General features: G+C 32.5%; 1 protein-coding gene across 3 annotated transcripts in view; it reads right to left on the bottom strand.

Moving 5' to 3' along the window:
- DYNC2H1 (dynein cytoplasmic 2 heavy chain 1) overlaps positions 1-20,957 on the bottom strand; it is a 290,945-nt gene that overhangs the window by 177,420 nt on the left and 92,568 nt on the right. For all 3 annotated transcript variants that reach the window (XM_033120671.1, XM_033120672.1, XM_033120673.1), the window contains exons 56-60: positions 13,586-13,699; positions 12,870-13,030; positions 11,726-11,849; positions 10,790-10,911; positions 3,858-3,944 (exon numbers count right to left, since the gene is read on the bottom strand). In XM_033120671.1, coding sequence (XP_032976562.1) covers positions 3,858-3,944; positions 10,790-10,911; positions 11,726-11,849; positions 12,870-13,030; positions 13,586-13,699 — 608 coding nt within the window. The remainder of the gene's footprint in view (positions 1-3,857; positions 3,945-10,789; positions 10,912-11,725; positions 11,850-12,869; positions 13,031-13,585; positions 13,700-20,957) is intronic.

The raw sequence follows: 20,957 nt of genomic DNA, 5'->3' as shown, positions 1-20,957 counted from the left end.
ATAGTAATATTCCACATGATTACTTAGTCCTTCAACATATATGGAAGTGTCTAAAAAATAACCAGGATATGGAAACAAATCAAACAGATTATTGCACAGTTCTCATCAAAAATCCAGAGGATCTAAAAGTCATATATGGGTATTTCTGATATTAAGCTCTATGCACCTTATAGCACACTTTTATTGCCTCTTTAAGTGCCCTATTCTTTCTTTCCTTAGACATAAGACTCTAGAACTCAGAGATCCGATACAGTAGTCACTAGCCACATGTGGCTACTTAAATTTAAATTAATGAAAATTAAATAAAATTTGAAATTCAATTCCTCAGTTATACTACTCACATTCCAAGTTCTCAATAGCCACATATCGCTAGTGGACACCATTTTGGATAGCAAAGATTACAGAACATTTCCATCATCTCTTAAGTCCACTAGATACACTGTTCTAGATCTAGAAACACAGACTTCACCTTTATTCACTTCAAAAAATTTATACCACACCTTGTACATGGTTTTGTGATAAATATTTGCTGAATTGAATTTACTTGTATATTTCTGTACAACTTGTATTAAAAATGGCAAACATCTTAATTTTCTCAAATTAGAATTTAAAAATTAATACATCATGTTTACTTTTTAACTCCCTTATTCTTTATAAATATACAAGAAAAAAAGACCGTCACAATCTAAATTCAATTAAATCTTAAGGATCATAACAAATAACCACATATTAACCAGAATTAATTCATTCTTGATAATGACTAAAATGGAAAATGCCATTCTGTTTTACTTAAAATTAAAAGATAATTCTAAAGGTTTTCATAATAATCCTTCCAAAATATTGCAGTATTGTGTAGTGATTAAGTACAGGAATTTTATGTAGTTAGACAAATCTAGAATATAATGCTAGCTTAGTCATTTATTAGCTGCTTAACTGAGGCAAAAATAACTTTTCTAATCTTCAGCTTCCTCATATGCAAAAGGGAGGAATATCCACCTTTCAGTATTTTTTTAAATACTAGAAAAGATAAAAATGTAAAGTGCCTAGTACAACACTTCACAAATGTGCAAATGATTTGTAAATTGAATCAAAATTTGCTACCATATGCTAACAACTCAGTAAATATTGACAATTAGATGAATATTATGTACTAATTTTGAACATATGACACTAAAAAGAATACAATACTTTTCTTATACTTCTCTAATTATACCTGGAAGAGAATGATGTGATTTCTTTCCTATGTTTATAACAAAAAATATTCAAGGATATTGAAAACACTAAATATAAGTTTGAGGTTTTCATTTTGGTTCTGTAAGTATTTTTCTTTATAAAGTAAATATATATAAATGGAGATAATTATTTCCTGACTTTATGTAGAGAAACATTACGTAGTTTTTAGTTTGATGAATTTCTTTCTGGGTACAATAATTTGTATTTCTTCAAAACAAAGGAAATGTAACACAGCCCTTGAAAAAATGTATGTTTTAGTTTCACAAAACGGAAAGCAAGTGATAACTTGTACGGTATTTAATAGCATACAGTAGCCCCCCCCTACTTTTGCCTTCTAGAGATTCAGTAACCTTCAGTCAACCAAGGTCCAAAACTATTAAATGGAACATTCCAGACCTAAAAAATTCATAAGTTTTAAATAGCGAGTCATTCTGAGTACTGTAATGATCTCTTATGTCATTCCACTCATGCCCCAATAGTGAATCATCCCTTTGTCCAATGTATCCATGCAGTATGCGTTACCCCTCAATTGGGTTATCAAATCGACTGCCAAACTATCACTGTGCCTCTGTTCAAGTAAAACTTATTTTACTTAACAGTGGCCCCAAGGCACAAGAGTATTGATGCTAGTACGTCAGATATGCCAAAGAAAAGACACATAATGCTTCATTTAAGTATAAAGGTGAAAGTTCTCAATTTAATAATAAAAAAAATAGTATGCTGAAGTTGCTAGATCTACCAAGAATTAATCTTCTACGCATGAAATTGAAGAAAAGGAGAAAGAAATTCATGCTAGTTTTTGCTGTTGCACCACAAGCCGCAAAAGTCATGGCCACAGTGCATGATAAGTGCTTAGTTAAGATGGAAAAGGCATTAAATTTGTGGGTAGAAGACATGAACAGAAAATGTGTTCCAATTAATAACTTGTTATACCAGAAAACACGAGTATATGTGAAGACTTCAACAAGGGATCCCCTGAAACCAGTGACCACATTTACGTAACTTTTATTACAGTATATTGTTATAATTGTTCCATTTTCTTATTCTTTATTGTGAATATCGATTTGCACCTAATTCATAAATTAACTTTCGCATAGATATGTACATAAAAGAAAAAACATAGTAAAATAGGCTTCAGTATTATCCATGGTTTCAGACATCAACTGGGGGTCCTGGAAGACATCCCCTGTGGATAGGGACACTACTATATTCTCCATTTTCCAATCTACACATTTTTTAAAGGACAATGTTCTCACATTTATAATAATTCCCATACTAATATTTTCTATCTTACACTAAATAGCAATGACAGGAACTCAGAGGTACATGAAAGGTTTAAAGATTAAGAACATTTGTAGGTGGTAGTTAAATTTGAGTACAATATTTGCACAAAGGAATATTTTCCATACCAAAAAGTACAAAAAGGATAGATTTTTAAAATGTGATCACCCTCATGGAACATTATAGAGTAACATCATCTGAAATAAAGTAGTTTAAAATCTCAAAGGCAAAATAATAAACAAATGGGAATAGCAAATATAAAAACTATCAGCATTAACTCATTGCATTCAATTCCTCGTTTAATTTTCTATTGCTTGGGAATACATACATATATATATATGAATACGAGGTGCGACAATTAAATTTGTGAACTTGTTGCAATAGTGTTGCTAACCTTTTTTGATATCAGAGGGATTATTTATTATGAATTTGTACCATCTGGACAAACGGTTAACCAAGTTTACTATTTGGAAGTGCTGAAAAGGCTGTATGAAAAAGTTAGACGACCTGAACTTTTCACCAGTAATTCATGGCTCTTGCATCACGACAACGTACCAGCTCTTATGGCACTGTCTATGAGAGAGTTTTTAGCCAGTAAACAAATAACTATATTGAAACACCCTCCCTACTCACCTGATCTGGCCCCCAATGACTTCTTTCTTTACCCAAAGATAAAGGAAATATTGAAAGGAAGACATTTTGATGACACTCAAGACATCAAGGGTAATACAATGACAGCTCTGATGCCATTCCAGAAAAAAGAGTTCCAAAACTGCTTTGAAGGATGGACTAGGTGCTGGCATCAGTGTATAGCTTCCCAAGTGGAGTACTTTGAAGGTTACCATAGTGATATTCAGCAATGAGGAATGTAGCACTTTTTCTAGGATGAGTTCGCGAACTTAATTGTCCGACGTTGTATGTACAGTGATAACTATACCATTGGAGACTTAAAATATATTTGTTCCTTTCAAAAAAAACTTTTTTAAAAAGGAAAATCTTCTATATTATTATTTAAAAAAAAATTTTTTTTAACTTTTATTTATTTTAAGTGTGTTTTTCCAGGACCTATCAGCTCCAAGTCAAGTCGTTTTTTCAATCTAGTTGTGAAGGGCACAGCTCACAGTGGACCGTATGAGGATCGAACCAGCAACAATGTTGTTAAGAGCACTGCGCTCTAACCAACTGAGCTAACCAGCCACCCCCAATATATTATTTATATGTTTCCCAATTTTAGAGTAATAAATGAAGAAAAGAAGTTAAAATAATAACTAAAATTTTCAAAATTCAAAAACTAGTTGAGGTATGTTTTTAAATATCCAAAACACATTTTAAACTTAACTTACTTCTCTTTGAGTTCTGATACTTTTTGACCAACAGAATTAAGAAGCTCCTCTAGTTTCCTTTTTCTGTCTTCAGTTTTCTTCAAATTTCTGAAATATAATTCATTTTTATAAAAGTCATTCTATTTTAGATATCAATAAAATGCAGCAATAAATGACAATGAAAACAGTCATTAATTCAGTAGTCATAGTACTTTTACTTAGAATTTGATAGGAAAGAAATACTAAAATTAAAAGTGTATTCTCTAAGAGCACCAAAACACATAAGGCAACTACTAACAGAACTAACGGGAAAAACTGACCAAAACACAATTATAGTAGAGGACCTAAATCTCCATTGACAGAAATAGATCATCTAAACAGAAAATTTGTAAGGAAATATCAGTCTTAAATCACATAGTGCACCAAATGAACATAATCAATATTTACAGGGCTGTTTATCCCAGAATAGCAGATTATCTGTTCTTCTTTACTGTGCCTGGAATATTCTCAAGGATAGACCGTATCTTGGAACACAAAACTAGCCTCAAAAAATTCAAGAAGATTGAAACCATACTAAGCATATTCTCCAACCATAATACTTTGAAACTGGAAATCAATTGCCCAAAGAAAACAAGAAACAAAAACACAAATATGTGGAGATTAAACAACTTGCTTCTAAACAACGACTGGGCCAAAGAAGAAATAAAAGAAAAAAAAATCAAAAGATCCATAGAGACATATGAGAATGACAATATCAGATATCAAAATGTTTGGAATACAGCAAAAGCGGTAATAAGAGGACAGTTTATATCATTACAGGTTTATCTCAAGAAAGAAGAAAAATCCCAAATAAACAACCTAATACTTCACCTTAAATGACTAGAAAAAGAAGAACAAACTAAGCTCAAAACAAGAAAAGAGAAATATTAAAAATTAGAGCAGAATTCAATCAAGACCACTGAAAAAGTTAATGCAACAAAGAGCTTCTTTGAAAAGATTAATAAAATTGACAAACCTCTGATTGGACTTACTAAGGAAAAAAGAGAAAAGACTTAAACAAAATCATAATGAACAAAAAGAAATTAGGATGGACACGACACAAATACAAAAGACCATACAGGAATACTATGAAAGACGATATGCCACCAAATTCAATAACCTAGAAGAAATGGACAAGTTCTTAGAAATAGGTAACCTTCCTAGACTGAATCACTAAGAACTGGAAAATCTAAATAGACCGACCAACAGTAAAGAAATTGAAACAATCATCAAAAACCTCCCAAAAAGTAAAAGTCCAGGACCAGACTGCTTCACGAGTGATTTCTACCAAACATTCAAAGATTTAATGCCTATCCTTCTCAAACTCTTCCAAAAAATTGAAGAAGCAGCAATAGTTCTAATTCATTTTATGATGCCAACATTACTCTGATACCAAAACCTGGTAGAAAACTGTTGATCAGAATCGCTGATGAATACAGATGCCAAAATCCTAAACAAAATACTAGCAAATCAAATACAATAATATATTAAAAAGATTATGACCAAATAGGGTTCATTCCAGGGATACAAGGATGGTTGAACATATAAATATCAATCAATGTGATACACCACATAAAACAAAGGACAAAAATCATATGATTATATCAATAAAAGCAGAAAAAGCATTTGACAAAATGCAACATCCACTTATGATGAAACACTCAATAAAATGTGTATAGAAGGAAAGTACCTCAACATAGTAAGGGCCATATATGACAAACCCTTGGTTATATATATACAACTTATATGTTATATACGATGGTGAAAAACTGAAAGCTCTTCCTCTAAGAACAGGAACAAGACAAGGATGCCCCTCTCACCACTGTCATTCAACATAGTACTGGGAAACACAGAGCAATGACGCAAGAGAAAGAAATTTTAAAAATCCAAATAAGAAATGAAGAAATAAAATTGTTTTTATTTCTTTTTGCAGATCACATGATTCTTTATATAGAAAACTCTAAAGACTCCATGAAAGAAGCTATTAGAAAGAATAAACAAATACAGTAAAGCTGCAGGATACAAAATCAATGTACAAAAATCCATTGTATTCCTATATACTAACAATGAAATTTCAAAAAAAGAAATGAAGAAAAAAATCCTTTTGCACTTTATAGGCAAGAAGTTGAGGAAAATTTGCCTTCATTGGCTGGTGTTAACTTCTGTCTATTAGCTTTTGTCTGTTACTGCATGTGAGGTGAGGGTTAGGTTAGAGTTAAGAAAATTCTTGGTTTGGGGTTGAGAGAATTCCCCCTTCTGTCTCATTCCCAGCAGGGAAGATGTGAGATGATGTTGCTTTCTGTCTGTTTCGCCTGCATCCGCAGATGAAGTGAAGAAGTAGCTAAGTTATATCAGGATGATGTGACTGGCACATTGTCAAGCTTTGGAAGGCCTTGGGCCTTCCAAAGGTCCCAGGCGAGAACAGTAGGTATTATTTTCATCAGCCAAATGTGCAATGTTCTTATCATTAACTGCCAAACCCTCCCCGAACTGGCTATTCCTTGACAGGGGAGGCAGGAACACAAACTTGGCTCTGGGGCGCACCTAAAGAGATATATAAGACAGACCTCAGGGGGCATAATGATTGGATTGATTGCTGATTCAAGAGATTGCTATTCAGAAGATTTGCTGTTTCAGGACTGCTTTTCAGGATTGGATTGTTTCAGAGTAAGAGATCGGAACTTGCCACAATGGACAGCAAAAACCCCTTTTGTGGGCAAGTTGTCATCATTCTAGCATCTTTGGGAGCTTGTATGCACCTTGTAGCTTGCAGCATCAGAAGACGCCCTAACTTCTAGCAACAACAACAGCAACAGCAAAGGCAACAGCAGCAGCATTCTTGGGAACTAGCAAGTGGAAGTGGGAGACGCCTAAGTTTCTCTCAGCTACAGACCTGGTAAGGTTTTGATTCCTGACCTTTCCAGTGTTGTCTTTCCTACTGTTTGGTGAGCTTTTGGCATCTACTGTAATAGTTGCTATCCTATAGAGTTTATTATTGCTTTTGGATACTCCTTATTGATGTTACTTGCGTATTTAACCAAGTGGTTTTTGATCAAGAGTAAACATATGTTGGGATCTCTTAAGCCTGTATGTATGTGCACTCCTTTGACATGACATTATTATCAGTGTATATAGTTTAGTCTTAACCACCTTTACTTGCTGTCATTAGCACCTTGTTTGAATTGCCTTTGTCTTTTGCTATTGCATATTGCTAAATAAATTGATTAAATATTGCTAAATAAATAAATCAATTAGCCCCTCTCTAGCATGTCCTCCTTCCTCTTTTCCCCACTTGTCATTACATTGCACTTGAACAACAAGAATGAAATACCTAGAAGTAAACTTAAGAAAGAATGAAAACTAAAAGACATTATTAAAAGAAATTGAAGAAGAAACAAAGGAATGAAAATACATTCTGTGTTCACTGGAAGAATCATCATTGTTAAAATGGTCATATTACGCAAATTAACATACAGATGTAATGAAATCCCAATGGCATTTTTTAAAGAAATAAGACAAAGAATCATCAGATTTGGATGCAACCACAAAAAATAAAAACCTGACTAGCCAAAGAAAACCAAAGAAAAAAGCACAAAGCCGAAGGTATCATGCTTCCTGACTTCAAATTATACTACAAAGTGACAATAATGAAAACAGCATGGTACTGCCAGAAAAACAGACACACAGACCAATGGAACAGAACTGAGTGCAGAAATAAACCACATATATAGGCAAATAATTTTCGACAAAGGAGACAAAACATATAATAGAGAAAAGAAAGCCTCTTCAATAAATGGTGCTGGCAAAATTGGGAAGCCACATGCCAATGAATGAAACCAGACTGTTATCTGTCACCATGTACCAAAATTAACTCAAAATGGATCAAAAACTTAAATATAAGACCTGAAACAATAAAATACGTAGAAGATAACATAGGTATCAAACTTATAGACCTTCATCTTAAGAGAGGATTTTTTGAATTTGACTGCAAAGGCAAAGAAAGTAAAAGCAAACATAAATAAATGGGACTATATGAAACTAAAAAGTTTCTGCACAGCAAAAGAAACCACCAACAAAACAAAAAGGCAACCAACCAAATGAGAGAAGATATTTGCAAAGAACACCTCCGATAAGGGGTTAATATCAAAAATATACAACTAAACAACAAAAGAACAATCCAATTTAAAAAGTGGGCAGAAGACCTGAACCGACACTTCTCCCAAGAAGACATACAAATGGCCAGCAGATATATGAAAAGATAGTCAACTTCACTAGCTACTAGGGAAATGAAAATCCAAACAACAATGAGATACCATCTCACACCTGTTAGAATGGCTATTATCAAGAAGACAAGAAGTAACATATTGGAGAGGATATGGAGAAAAGGGAACCCTTGTACAATGCTGGTGGAATGTAAGCTGGTATAGGCACTATGGAAAACAGTATAGAGGTTCCCAAAAAATTTAGAATAGAGTTACTATATAACCCAGCAATCCCTCTTCTGGGTATCTACCCAAAAAATCTGAAAACATTTTTCTATAAAGATATATGCACCCCTGTGTTCATTGCAGCATTATTCACGGTGGCAATGACATGGAAAAAAACCAAAGTGTCCTTTGATAGATGATTGGATAAAGAAGATGTGGTACATATATACTACATACTCTGCCATCAGAAAAGATAAAATACTGCCATTTGCAACAACATGGATGGATCTTGAGCATATCATACTAGGCAAAATAAGTCAGATGGAAAAAGTAAAGAACTATATGATTTCACTTATATATAAGATATAAAACTGAAAGCAAAAAACAAACAAATAAGACAAAAAACCAAAAACTCGTAGACACAGACAATGGTATAATGGGATTGCTAAAGAGAAAAGGGGATGGGGAGGAATAAGGTTAAAGGGGGTCAAATATATGGTGAGAGAAGGAAATCTGACTTTAGGTCGTGGATACACAATGCAATACACAGATGATGTATTATACAATGGGATCCTGAAACTATATGATTTTATTAACCAATGTCACCCCAATAGATTTAATAGAGTTGTTGGTTTTTTTTTGAAGTGTATTCTGTGACTTAACCAAACCACTTTCAGGGGTCTCTATTTAAAAACAGTTATGTGTGAAGATCTCTGGATAAAAATGGTAAATAGTCATGTATCTTCTATTCCCCTCTAAAACCCTACCAAATGAAACCACGGGGATAAAAAAATATATACATGCACAAGATAGATAGAACGAAAGAGAGTAGTATCGCAAATGAGTAATTTTAATAAAATTTTGAAAGGTGATAATTGACATACCAGAACACAAAGAGTTAAAAGTCAAATGTCTGCAGGAAGAGAAGCCAAAGAAGAATTCTAAAATTCTCAGGTAATGTAGAAAACAGGTAAATGAAGGTAAACGAAGATAACAGCTAAATACAGAGGATTGTTTAATAGTATAAAGAGTTTCATCTCAGATTCCTTCCCCCACTGAGGGTAGACTATCTGCTTAATACAATCCTGGAAGTCAAATTTATACCCCTCACCACTCCCGTCCTTCCCTACCAACACCCTTGGCAAAAGCTATGAAGATTCTTCTACAGAAATGACTGACCTCTTCCCCGCAAATTACCCACAAATATTTAGGGGTTGCTATCAGATGGCCAGTCCACACTGCTGCATACTTCCGGGCAATTGTGCACTGCACAAATCAACCAGAGGGTTTTTCCAAACACAGACTGCAAAGCCTCATCCCCCAGTATATCTGATTCAGTAAGTATGGATGGAGTTCAAAAATGAGTAATTTTAACAAGTTCCCAGGTGACAATGATGATGCTAGTTTAGGGACTACGCTTTGAGAACTACTACAATAGAATAATGCCTACAAAATTGTGAGATCAAACTATTTCTAGCCTAGTATTTTAAACCCAGCCCAATTATTGATCATATACAATGGTAAAATCGAGATAATTTTGAACACACAAGATCTCAAAATATTTTTCATCACATTTACCCTTTCTTAGGACGCTAATGTGGAAGATGCATTCTAGAAAAATGAAGGGCTAAACTATGAAAGAGAAGGGCAGAGACCCATAATAAAAGAATACAATCAGAATAAACAAAGGTAATCCCCAAAAAAATGGTGAAGAGAAGCCTCAAAATAATAGGTGTAATCAGCAGGCCTAGTGAAGAACTACTCCACATTGGAACAGAAGGACAAAAGGCTCTAGTAGGTATAATGCTAAGAAAAAATCAAATAGAACACATAAATTCTGAACGTTTTAGGTTCTGACAGGATGACCGTGGATAAAAATGTGAAATGTAAACCAAAAAGTCAATTGAAAAAAAGAGGCAACTGTTAATAAAGAATAACAGAAAGGTATACAATAAATATACTCATAAAACATGTCTCACCTGTGCAAAATATTTATATAGTCAAAATAATAATTTAACATAAAAATTTCACATAATTAGACAGAAAATAAAGAAGTTTAGAGTGCTAAAAATATAGGCTAACAAATACAGGCTAACAAATCTTTGTTTGGGTGAAAACACATATAAAAGCCTTAAATTTCCAAAATCTACTGTTTGTACTTTAACATTATTCCTTTAAAAAACTTCAGCTCTTTCCAAAGGAATGTCTACCGACTTATCCTTCCAATGACATAATAATGGTAGGAAAAAAAGTGAGTTGGTTCTGCTATCCATCTCCTTCTAATTGCTTTTTCTCTTTTTAGCCTGTTTAACATTTAATTTGTACTTAATCGTCTCATTTTATGTTTGCATGTTGTCAGAAAGGCATGCTGCCTTTTTAGAAAAGACAAGAAATAAATCCTAAATAAGTCCTAATAAGATAAAAGTCAGCACATTGATGAAAATAAATACAGGGCAAAAAATTGTCTATATTTTATCTCTCACTTACGATTCTAATCCTGCTTGTTCAGTTTCCAAAGGACGAATTCGTTCCAAGACATGGGAATACTGCACATTAGCTTTAACCCATGCGGCCAAAGGAGCAGCTGCTGTACTGGCACGCTTAGCACTCTGAAAAACCCAGCAGAAGTTATCCAGCATCCTAACTTAACTTCAGCAAAGTCAATGCTAGTATATTTTACTTAAGCATTTATTCTATAACATATCCTCCAAAATGAAGTTTTTGGTTCATAACTAAAATAAAATGAATTACTATCTTAAGATACTTTCTACTTTTTGCTTCAAAATAAAACTTTTGGAACTATATAAAATCTGTAATATAAAGGTAATTTTTTGCAACATAAGTACTTTATCAGTTATATTTAGAATAAATATATGCCTGTCCACAACAATGCTCAAGCATCAGTTCTTTTTCTCTATTCGTGAGATACATCTTTATTAGATAAAAGCAATTTTGAAACCATTGCTATTATTAATGTCAAAGAATATGTACACAGTATTCTGAACAAGGGTTCTAAAAAAATATCAGAATCAGAATCATGGAATTTAAACTATTCAGTGAAATGAGATACAAATATCCCAAGACAGATATCTGTTATTATATGACAAATACAAGAAAAGCATACCAGGCCAGTTAGAGAGAAGAACTGACAGAGTGGGAACTCATCACTGACAGCAGATAATAAGATTCTAATTCCACTTATGATAATAAACTTGCACACATCTCCCAACCTGGATTCTAGTTTATCTAATTCTGCTGGTGAATGTTTCCTACATATAATACCTATAGCTTTTTTATTTTTATTTATTATTTTTAGTTTTTTAGGCAATCTAAATAATTGCTAAAGATAAGTCATCATATTTTAATAAACAAGATATTATATTGTATGGAAATAGAATTTATGGCATAACTGTTAAAAATTACCTTTGGATCAAACGATCCTTTATTTTTAAAAAGAAGTTCTTCAACACTTTCTCTTATTTCCTTTGGAATACTTCGTGCATCAAAGGTTGCTATGTCTTCTCTCACACCTCTTTTTGCAAGGAAACTAAAATTAAAAGCATATTATCTCAAATGACGTTAAATAAAATTTGCTATTTCCAACAAAAATATCAACTTAACAAAATCGTATACTCTGGTTTCTCTTCAGATCATATAAATCTTTCACCTTTTAACAAAATGGTGTATGCAATACTTTTAATCTATTAGCTAACAACAAAAAAATAATAATAATAAGTGACTGAGATTTTTAAGCTTCTAATGGACTAACCATGTTTTTTTACAGTTAACAAAAAGGAACTCCAAAAAGATGCACAACAGTTTTCCTAATATTCTGTGAATAACGTGGAGCAGTGAAATGAAGGAATCACATCTGTTATTCTACCTACAGCTGTTTATGTGAGCTACTGGGTACTCATATGGTCTAGGATATGCAAGAAAATTTTCTCTTTTCTTAGAAAGGTATTTTAAAGTGCCCCTAAACCTAAACCTCCTCTCCTACCTCCAGATAGAAAAAAGGACTCTACCATTGAATTAAATCCTAAAATGGAATTGAATATCAGAACAAACCACAAGAGCATTGCTATAATGTGAAACCTGAAGCTACATGGTTGCATATTTAGTTAATATTCAGCCTTTTTCTTCTAGTTTACATCTCTCTTGTATTACTTATGTAGCTCTCACTCTTGCTGTCTCTCTGTTTCTGCCAAGAGTATAAGGCTCTTTGAGAACAATGATTATATTTTCTTCATCAGTAAACACAGCCAACACAATGCTCTGTGCAGTGTGAGGACTAAATAAATGATTATATTATTGAGACATTCTTAAAGATTTTAAGGCTTTTTTTTTCTCTTCTTTTGATACTTTTAACATTCACTTATGGAGACAGGAAAATATAGATCTCAATATATCGTTACATAATGTATCTTGAAACATCAGGGCAAAGTATACAACCAGGTAGACAGATGAAGTTCAGTTTGAAAAACAATATAAGAAATATTTAAAAACACAAAGGAATGTGTAATTCCTCGATGAAATAGTCACATTTTTCACATATTCAAAAACTTACCTTTTCATGCTCACCCAAGACGTATCAAAGATACCCATCAACCTTAAAACTCCTTCAAGAATATCTCTGATTACATCAGGTGGCATACGAAGTGAGCGAATTTCTGAAAGAGATTCTGGCTTAATGTTTCCGACTGCAAGTTTAGCTTCATTGACTAGAGGCTAAAAGACAAAAAGGTCATTTTTATTTCAAAAAATATATATGAAAAATCATTAACACTTTACAAATTATTGAATATCTGTCATTTTAATAAAAATGACTCTAGTTACAAATACTCTTTCTCTTCAAATGTCAAAATGCTTTAAAACACAAAGTATAAAATGTTCAAGTTGAAAGCAGAAGAGTTCTTGCCACCATAACACCAACAGTCTAATCTGGACAATCTAATTTGTTTTCAGACAATTTGCCATTTTCAAGAGGCTCTTTATAGTCTAAGACTAGGTGGGCTAATTTAGTCAAGTCTGAAGAAAAACAGCCTCCAGAGATTGTCTTAATTTACCTACAATGCATTTTTTACTCCACAGTCAAAACAACATGGTTCATGGAAAACAAAAGATTATTTTTAATTAATCAGTTAATTTACTTACTTCTCATGGTTAAAGCCACATTTGAAAATACTATTAGAAAATAACTTGAGCAAATAATGTTTAAGCTACTATACACACTGGTAATCAAAAGGTAAATACTCTTACAATGTTTGTGTTTTTTTAACTTACCTGTACTTCTTTTAATTCATCATCAATTTTGTTTTTTCTCTCTTCAATTTTAACAACTTCTTCTGCTATTTTGTGCTTTAGTCTTTCAAGTTCTGTCTTTTGCTCACTAGCATCCTATAGAAATATTTAAATGGCATTCCAATCAATTTTGATGCACTCAGTATTTAAAAGCATGATAACCAAAAATAAAAGTTATTTTAAAATAACATTTTCTATTAAACGCTTTTCTAATGTTAACTGACATGAGTTCCCAAAATCCCTGGGAAACCAATGATATAATTTACTCCATATTTACTTTCAGAAACTTCCTATGCTTTATTTTAATTTTTTGAATAGCAAAACAATAATGCTTATTATATAAAAACCAAACAATTCAGAAATGTATAATTTAGAAAATAATCATAATACATTTAACACTTGCAACAAACAACCCACAGAGGTTAGTACTATTATGTTCATTTCATAAATAAGGAAACTAAAAATTAAGTCTTCTATAATTCTAGTTGTAGAGACTAATAATTCTTAGAGACTAATTATAGTATATTAGATGTTTGTGTTTCTATAATTTATTTTAGACAAAATAGTTCAAATCATGACAATAATATGATGGCAAATATATGAACCAACATTAGTAAAGATTCAAAGAACACTAAATTATATATTATTAACACATGAACTCTTTGCTCATTAATGCAAAATCAAGGGTCCCACATGTATAAAAATGCTTGAATATTATAAATGTTTGTATTAGGTTTATTTATACTAATAGAAAAACCAAAGAAGAAATTGGTCAAGAAACCTTTCTAAAGTCCTTACAACAGTGGTTCTCAACCATATTGTAATCGTTCAACGAGCTTAAAAACAAATGTCTAGTGTCCCATTGCCAAATATGTTGACACACTTAATGTGGGGTCAGCTAGGGCAGACATATTTTTAAAGACTTCCAAGGTGGTTCCAATCTATATCTAAAATTGAGAATTATTGAACAACCAACTTTTCCTTGTATCCCACTCTTAACTTCAGGTACCTTACACATCAGCTCAAATGGAATTTTCTACATTCTACAGCATTTCTACCTTTGTATCTCTGCTACCATTTCTCAATAGGGAAAAGTATTTTCTGCATCTCCACACATCAAAATCTTCCTTAAACACCTAGCTGATATGTTCCTTCTTCTATTAACTTGCTCCTCCAATTGGAAGTTATCCCTATTCTAACTTCTTATAGCATTTAATTTGTACTTTCCTTATGTCACAAGTCTCGAGTTGCAAGCTTTAGAAGTTGCACAGTTTGATATTTAAGTTGTGTCTCCAGACTGTATATTTTTTTTACCAAATAACAAATGGAGATGTCTGCTATTTATAATTAAGCAAAATCAATTAACTTATGAGATGCATACTCATTCTTCTGTCAGGCCATATGATTACCTACAGTCATAGAAAATGTCTTCTCAGAACATCCAAGAGAAATGAGTAGCACAGCGGTCACTGTGCATTACTAATGTTCACCAGTCTGAGTACAGGCACACATAGTACTTTCCTTTTTGTAAATATACAATTATCAACAGCATTATGCTTTATCTAGCTTTCACTTTTTTCATATTTTACTCTTTAAAGGTAAGAAGTATTTGACAGATACCCTTTAGCAATAAAAATGGCTGGCTACTTTAAATAAATACTTAGGTTAGTTTGGTTCCAAAATGCCTACAGAAAAAACTATGCCAAAGTTTTACAGTATGAAAATCACATTCGATTTTCTGATATATTACTTACCAGGTCATGTACTCAATAAAATTATCTTGGAAACACTAAATGTGTACATAACCATCAATTATCTGGAAACGTTACTGCTTTTGAAAATGTCCAATCTGCCAATGAATTTATTTTGACCTATCAGGTGAAATCTTTTCATTACGTGATTCGCATCAGTCCAGGTAATCCTCTTGTGAAGCTCATAATACATATTCAGATTTCCAATAAAGGTGACCAAACATAAAAAGAAACCTTCTTTTGTGAATATTAAGAAGGAAGAAATCAAGTAGGGAGAAAAATATATTTGGGAAAAAGGGGAATTTCATAAACTATCCTCTGCAAGCTAAGAAGGGATACTGCCAACAATGACACAAACAAACAAAATACACTGCCAAAAGGAAAATTTAGAGGTTTAAAAAAATCTCCTGAAAAATAATGATAGCAGCAATAAAAGACTCAGTAAAAAAATTTTAAAAATAAAATTGAAGAAATTTTGAAGAAAGGAGAGCAGAAAGAGAAGAAAAATGGTTAGAAAACAAGAAAAATAGAAAACCAGAACAAGAAGCCTTAAGTCCAAATAATAAGAATTATAAACAGCAAGAATACAGAAATGGAGGGAAAGGAATTATCAAGAGAATAAGAAATAACCAGAACTGAAGAAACGTTTTCAGGTGCAAAAAATCTACATGGAGTCCGACACAGTGAATGAAAATAAACTTAAACCGAGGCAGATTATCATAATTTGCAGAACAAGGAAAACAAAGATCTAAAAGATTTCAAGAGAGAGTAAAAAGAACAGTCATCTCAAAAGGATGAGGAATTAAAATAGCTTTGAGTGTTTCAATCACAACAATGAAAGCTAGAAGATAGAACAATGCCTTCAATATCCTGAAGAAAATGTATTTTGACCTAGAATACTATTCCGAGCACCCAACTAAGGAAAGAGCAGTATGTTTATATATGTACAATCTCAAAGTTTATCTCAGATGTATCCTTTCTCAAGAATCTCTTGGGGATAGACTTCATAGAAACAAAGGAGTAAACCAGATAGTGATGGAGAATGATCTCAGGACGGCAGCTGTGACCAGGCAGGAAGAAATTCAGTTCAGAATTAAAATCAGAAGACTCTACAAAAGAATGCTGTATGTGTCACAAGAAAATTATAGAATAAGTGATGCTTTTTGAAGTCTTGACAGAATATATATATATATTTTTATTTGTTATATATATTATATATATATTATATATATATATATATATTTTTTTTTTTAAATATGTAGTTCTTGGAGTGATACCACTTCCCTACCTCACTAGGGGAAGACTGGGCAAAAGGTTACTTCTCAGAGAAACTAAGTCAAAGAAGCTCTGGATTTGGGATTACCAAGCTCAGTTAAGGACTAGCATGAGTCCTCAGACTGAAAACAAAGGGTCATATTTTTTGATAACTAATGATGCTGAGAATTTTTTTCATATGTTTACTGACCCTTCATATATCTTCATTCATGAAGGATATACTCAAATCTTTTGACCATTTTTAAATTGGATTGTTTGCTTTATTATTAAGTTACAAGCGTTTCTATATATTCTGGTTTCAAGTCACTTATCAGATAGTATATACATTTGGTAGATTATTTCTCCCAGTCTGTGACTTGCCCTTTCATTTTCTTCAGAATTTATTTCAATTTATAGCAAAAGTTTTTAACTTTGATGAGGTCCAATTTATCAATTTTTTTCATCTTCTATTTTGATATCTCATTTAAGCAATCTTTTCCTCACCAAACATCATAAAGATTTTCTCTGTTTTCTTTCAAATTTTTATACTTTTACGTTGTGCATTTAGATTATGATCCACATGAAGTTAATATTCACAGAAGTTGTGAGGTAAAGGTCTGTTTGTTTGTTTGTTTGTTTTTCTTTCTACATGGATAACCAAATATTCCAGCACCATTTCTTAAAAAGACTATCCTTACAACACAAGAATGCCCACTCTCACTGCTGGTATTCAACACAATATTGGAAGTCCCCAAGCAATCAGGTAAGAGAAGGAAATAAAAGGCATCCTAATTGAGAATGAAAAAGTCAAATTGTCATGTTTTGCAGATGACATGATTTTTTATATAGAAAACCCTAAGGACCACACCAGAAAACTATTACAAACAACAAACAAATACAATAAAGATGCAGGATACAAAAATCAATGAACAAAAATCCACTGCATTCCTATATACTAACAATGAAACTTCAGATAAAGAAATGAAAAAAATTTCTTTTGTAACTGCAGCAAAAAGCATAAAATAAACTTAAAAACTGTAAAAGACCTATACACTGAAAACTATAAGAAATTATTAAAGTAAATTAAAGAAGACAAAGAAATAGAAAGATATTCTGTGTTCATGGATTGGAAGAATCATCACAGATAAAATGGCCATATTACCCAAAGCAATATACAGATTTAAGGCAAATCCCATCAAAATCCCAATGGCATTTATTTAAAAAATAGAACCAAAAAAACCATCAGATTTGTATGGAACCACAAAAATGCCAAATAGCCAAAGCAAACATGAGAAAAAAGAACAAGACCAGAGGTATGTATCATATCCCTGACTTCAATTTATACTACAAAGCAACAATAATCAAAACAGCATGGTATTGGCAGAAAAACAGACACACAGACTAATGGTTCAGCATAGAAAACCCAGAAATAAATCCACATATGTATGGGCAAATAATTTTTGACAAAGGAGCCAAAACATATAATGGAGAAAAGAAAGTTTCTTCAATAAGTGATGCTGGGAAATTTAGAAAGCCACCTGCAAAAAAATGAAACTAGATTGCTATCTGACATCATATACAAAAATTAACTCAAAATGGATAAAAGGCTTAAATATAAGACTGGAAACAATAAAATACATAGAAGAAAGTATAGGTACTACACTTGTGGATGGACCTTGATCTCAGGAAGTATTTTATGAACTTGACCCCAAAGGAAAGGGAAGCAAAAGCAAAAATAAATAAATGGAATTATATCAAACTATAAAACTTTTGCACAGCAAAATAAACCATCAACAAAACAAAAAGGCAACGAAAAAAATGGGAGAAGATATTTGCAAACAACACATCCAATAAGGAGTTAATAACCAAAATTTTCAAAGAACTCATACAACTCAACAACAATAAAAATAAAACAATCCAATTAAAAAATGGACAGAAGACCTGAACAGACACTTCTCCCAAGAAGACATAGAAATGGCCAGCAGATATATGAAAAGATGCTCCACTTCACTAGCTATTAGGGAAATGCAAATCAAAACCACAATGAGATACCACCTCACACTTGTTAGAATGGCTATTATCAAGAAGACAAGAAGGAACAAGTGTTGGAGATGTTGTAGAGAAAAAGGAACCTCATATACTGCTGGTGGGAATTTAAATTGGTGCAGCCACTATGCAAAACAGCATGGAGGTTCTCAAAAAATTAAGAATAGCCACTCTAACCTGTGAGAAGTGATATCTCATTGCAGTTTTTATTTGCATTTCTCTGATGATTAGTGATGTTGAGCATCTTTTCATATATTTATTGTCCTCTTTGGAGAAATGTCTATTCAGGTCCTCGCCCATTTTTTAGAAGGGCTATCAACAAGACAAATAACAAGTGTTGGAGAAGCTGTGGAGAAAAAGGAACCCTCATATACTGTTGGTGGAAATGCAGATTGGTGCAGCTGCTATGGAAGGCAGTGTGGAGGTTCCTCAAAAAGTTAAGAATAGAATTATCATATGACCCAGCAATCCATCTCCTGGGTATCTACCCAAAAATTCTGAAGACATTTATCCATAAAGATATATGTGTTCTGATGTTCATTGCAGCTTCATTTATGGTGGCCAAGACATAGAAACAACCGAAGTGTCCTTCAATAGATGATTGGGTAAAGAAGTTGTGATATATATACACAATGGAATACTACTGTGCCATAACAAAAGATGAAATAATGCCATTTGTGACAACATGGATAGATCTTGAGATTATTATGCTAAGAAAAATAAGTCGGATAGAAAAAGTCGAGAACCTTATGACTACACTGATATGTGGGATATAACACTGAAAACAACAAAGGAATAAGACAAATGAAGAAATAAAAACTCATAGACACAGAAAAGAGTTTAGTGTTTACCAGAGAGTAAGGGGGGAGAGGGTGGCAGAAGAGGGTAAACGGTAAAATATATGGTGATGGTCAGTGAACTGACTCTAGGTGATGAACACACAATGTGACATGTAGATGATATATTACAGAATTGTACACTTGAAACCTATGTAATTTTACTAACCATTGTCACCCCATAAATTTTAATTTTAAAAAAAGGAAAATTTAAAAGAATTTAATAGTCACCATATGACCCAACAATCCTTCCTCTGGGTATCTACTCAAAAAATCTGAAAATTTTCTATAAAGATATATGCACCCTTATGTTCATTGTTCACTGCGGCATTATTCATGGTGGCCAAGACATGGAAACAACCATTGTCCTTCCATAGATGACTGGATAAAGGAGATGTGAGATATGTATATATATATACACACACATACGTACATAAACACACATACACACACACACACACACACACACACAAGCGCGCACAATAGAGAATTACTCAGCCATAAGGAAGATGAAATATTGTTATTTTCAGCAATGTGGATAGATCTTGAGATAAATCAGACAGAAATAAATCAGACAGAAAAAGTCGAGAACCATATGATTTCTCTCATATGTGGGATATAAAACTGAAAGCAACAAATGAACAAGATCAACAAAAACTCGTAGACACACACAACAGTTTAGCGGTTACCTGAGAGTAAGCAGATCATACAAGTCAACAACAAAAAAATCAAACAAGGGGGGAGGTAGAAGAGGGTTCAGGGGGTCAAATATATGGTGACCGTAGAAGATTTGACTTTGGGTAGTGAACACACAATGCAATATATAAATGATGTATTATAGAATTGTACACTTAAAATCTATATAATTTTATTACCAATGTCACCCCAGTAAATTTAATAAAAAAGAAAAAGAAATAAAAGACTATCCTTTCCCCATTTAATTGGCATTTTTGTATAAAATCATTGGCTATGTATGTATAAGTCTACTCTGAACTCCAGTGTTCCAACGATTTATAGTTGTGTGTATCATTATACCAATATCACATTGTATTGATTACTGTAGCTTTATATTAAGTCTTTAAATCATAAGTCTTCCAACTTTATTATTTTTAAGAATTTTTGTGCCCTTTACTTTTATTGAGATATATGCTTTTTAAAGTCGTGTAAATAGATGCTTTACATTCGTTTTGTAAAGATTTTAGTTAATTTAAATAAAAGAAGGATAACACTTGAAGTAAGGTTAATAGTCACCAACATAGAGATGGGCAAATATTAAGACATAATCAAGGAGGTACAACTAACAGAATTTAATGATTCATTAGATGTAAGAATTGAGGGAACAGAAGTCTAAGTTCTGTCTTGAATAATTAGCAATATTGTAGTGCCATAACCCAAGGAAACAGGAGAGGAAAATTATGAGTTCAGTTTTGAACCTGTTTCAAATTGTAATGCTCATGGGCCTTCCAA

The sequence above is a fragment of the Rhinolophus ferrumequinum genome, chromosome 11 (genome assembly GCF_004115265.2).
Source record: "Rhinolophus ferrumequinum isolate MPI-CBG mRhiFer1 chromosome 11, mRhiFer1_v1.p, whole genome shotgun sequence".
NCBI classification, from domain to species: Eukaryota; Metazoa; Chordata; class Mammalia; order Chiroptera; family Rhinolophidae; genus Rhinolophus; species Rhinolophus ferrumequinum.
Note: the sequence above shows the minus strand (reverse complement) of the source record. Positions and strands in the feature narration are given on the sequence as shown.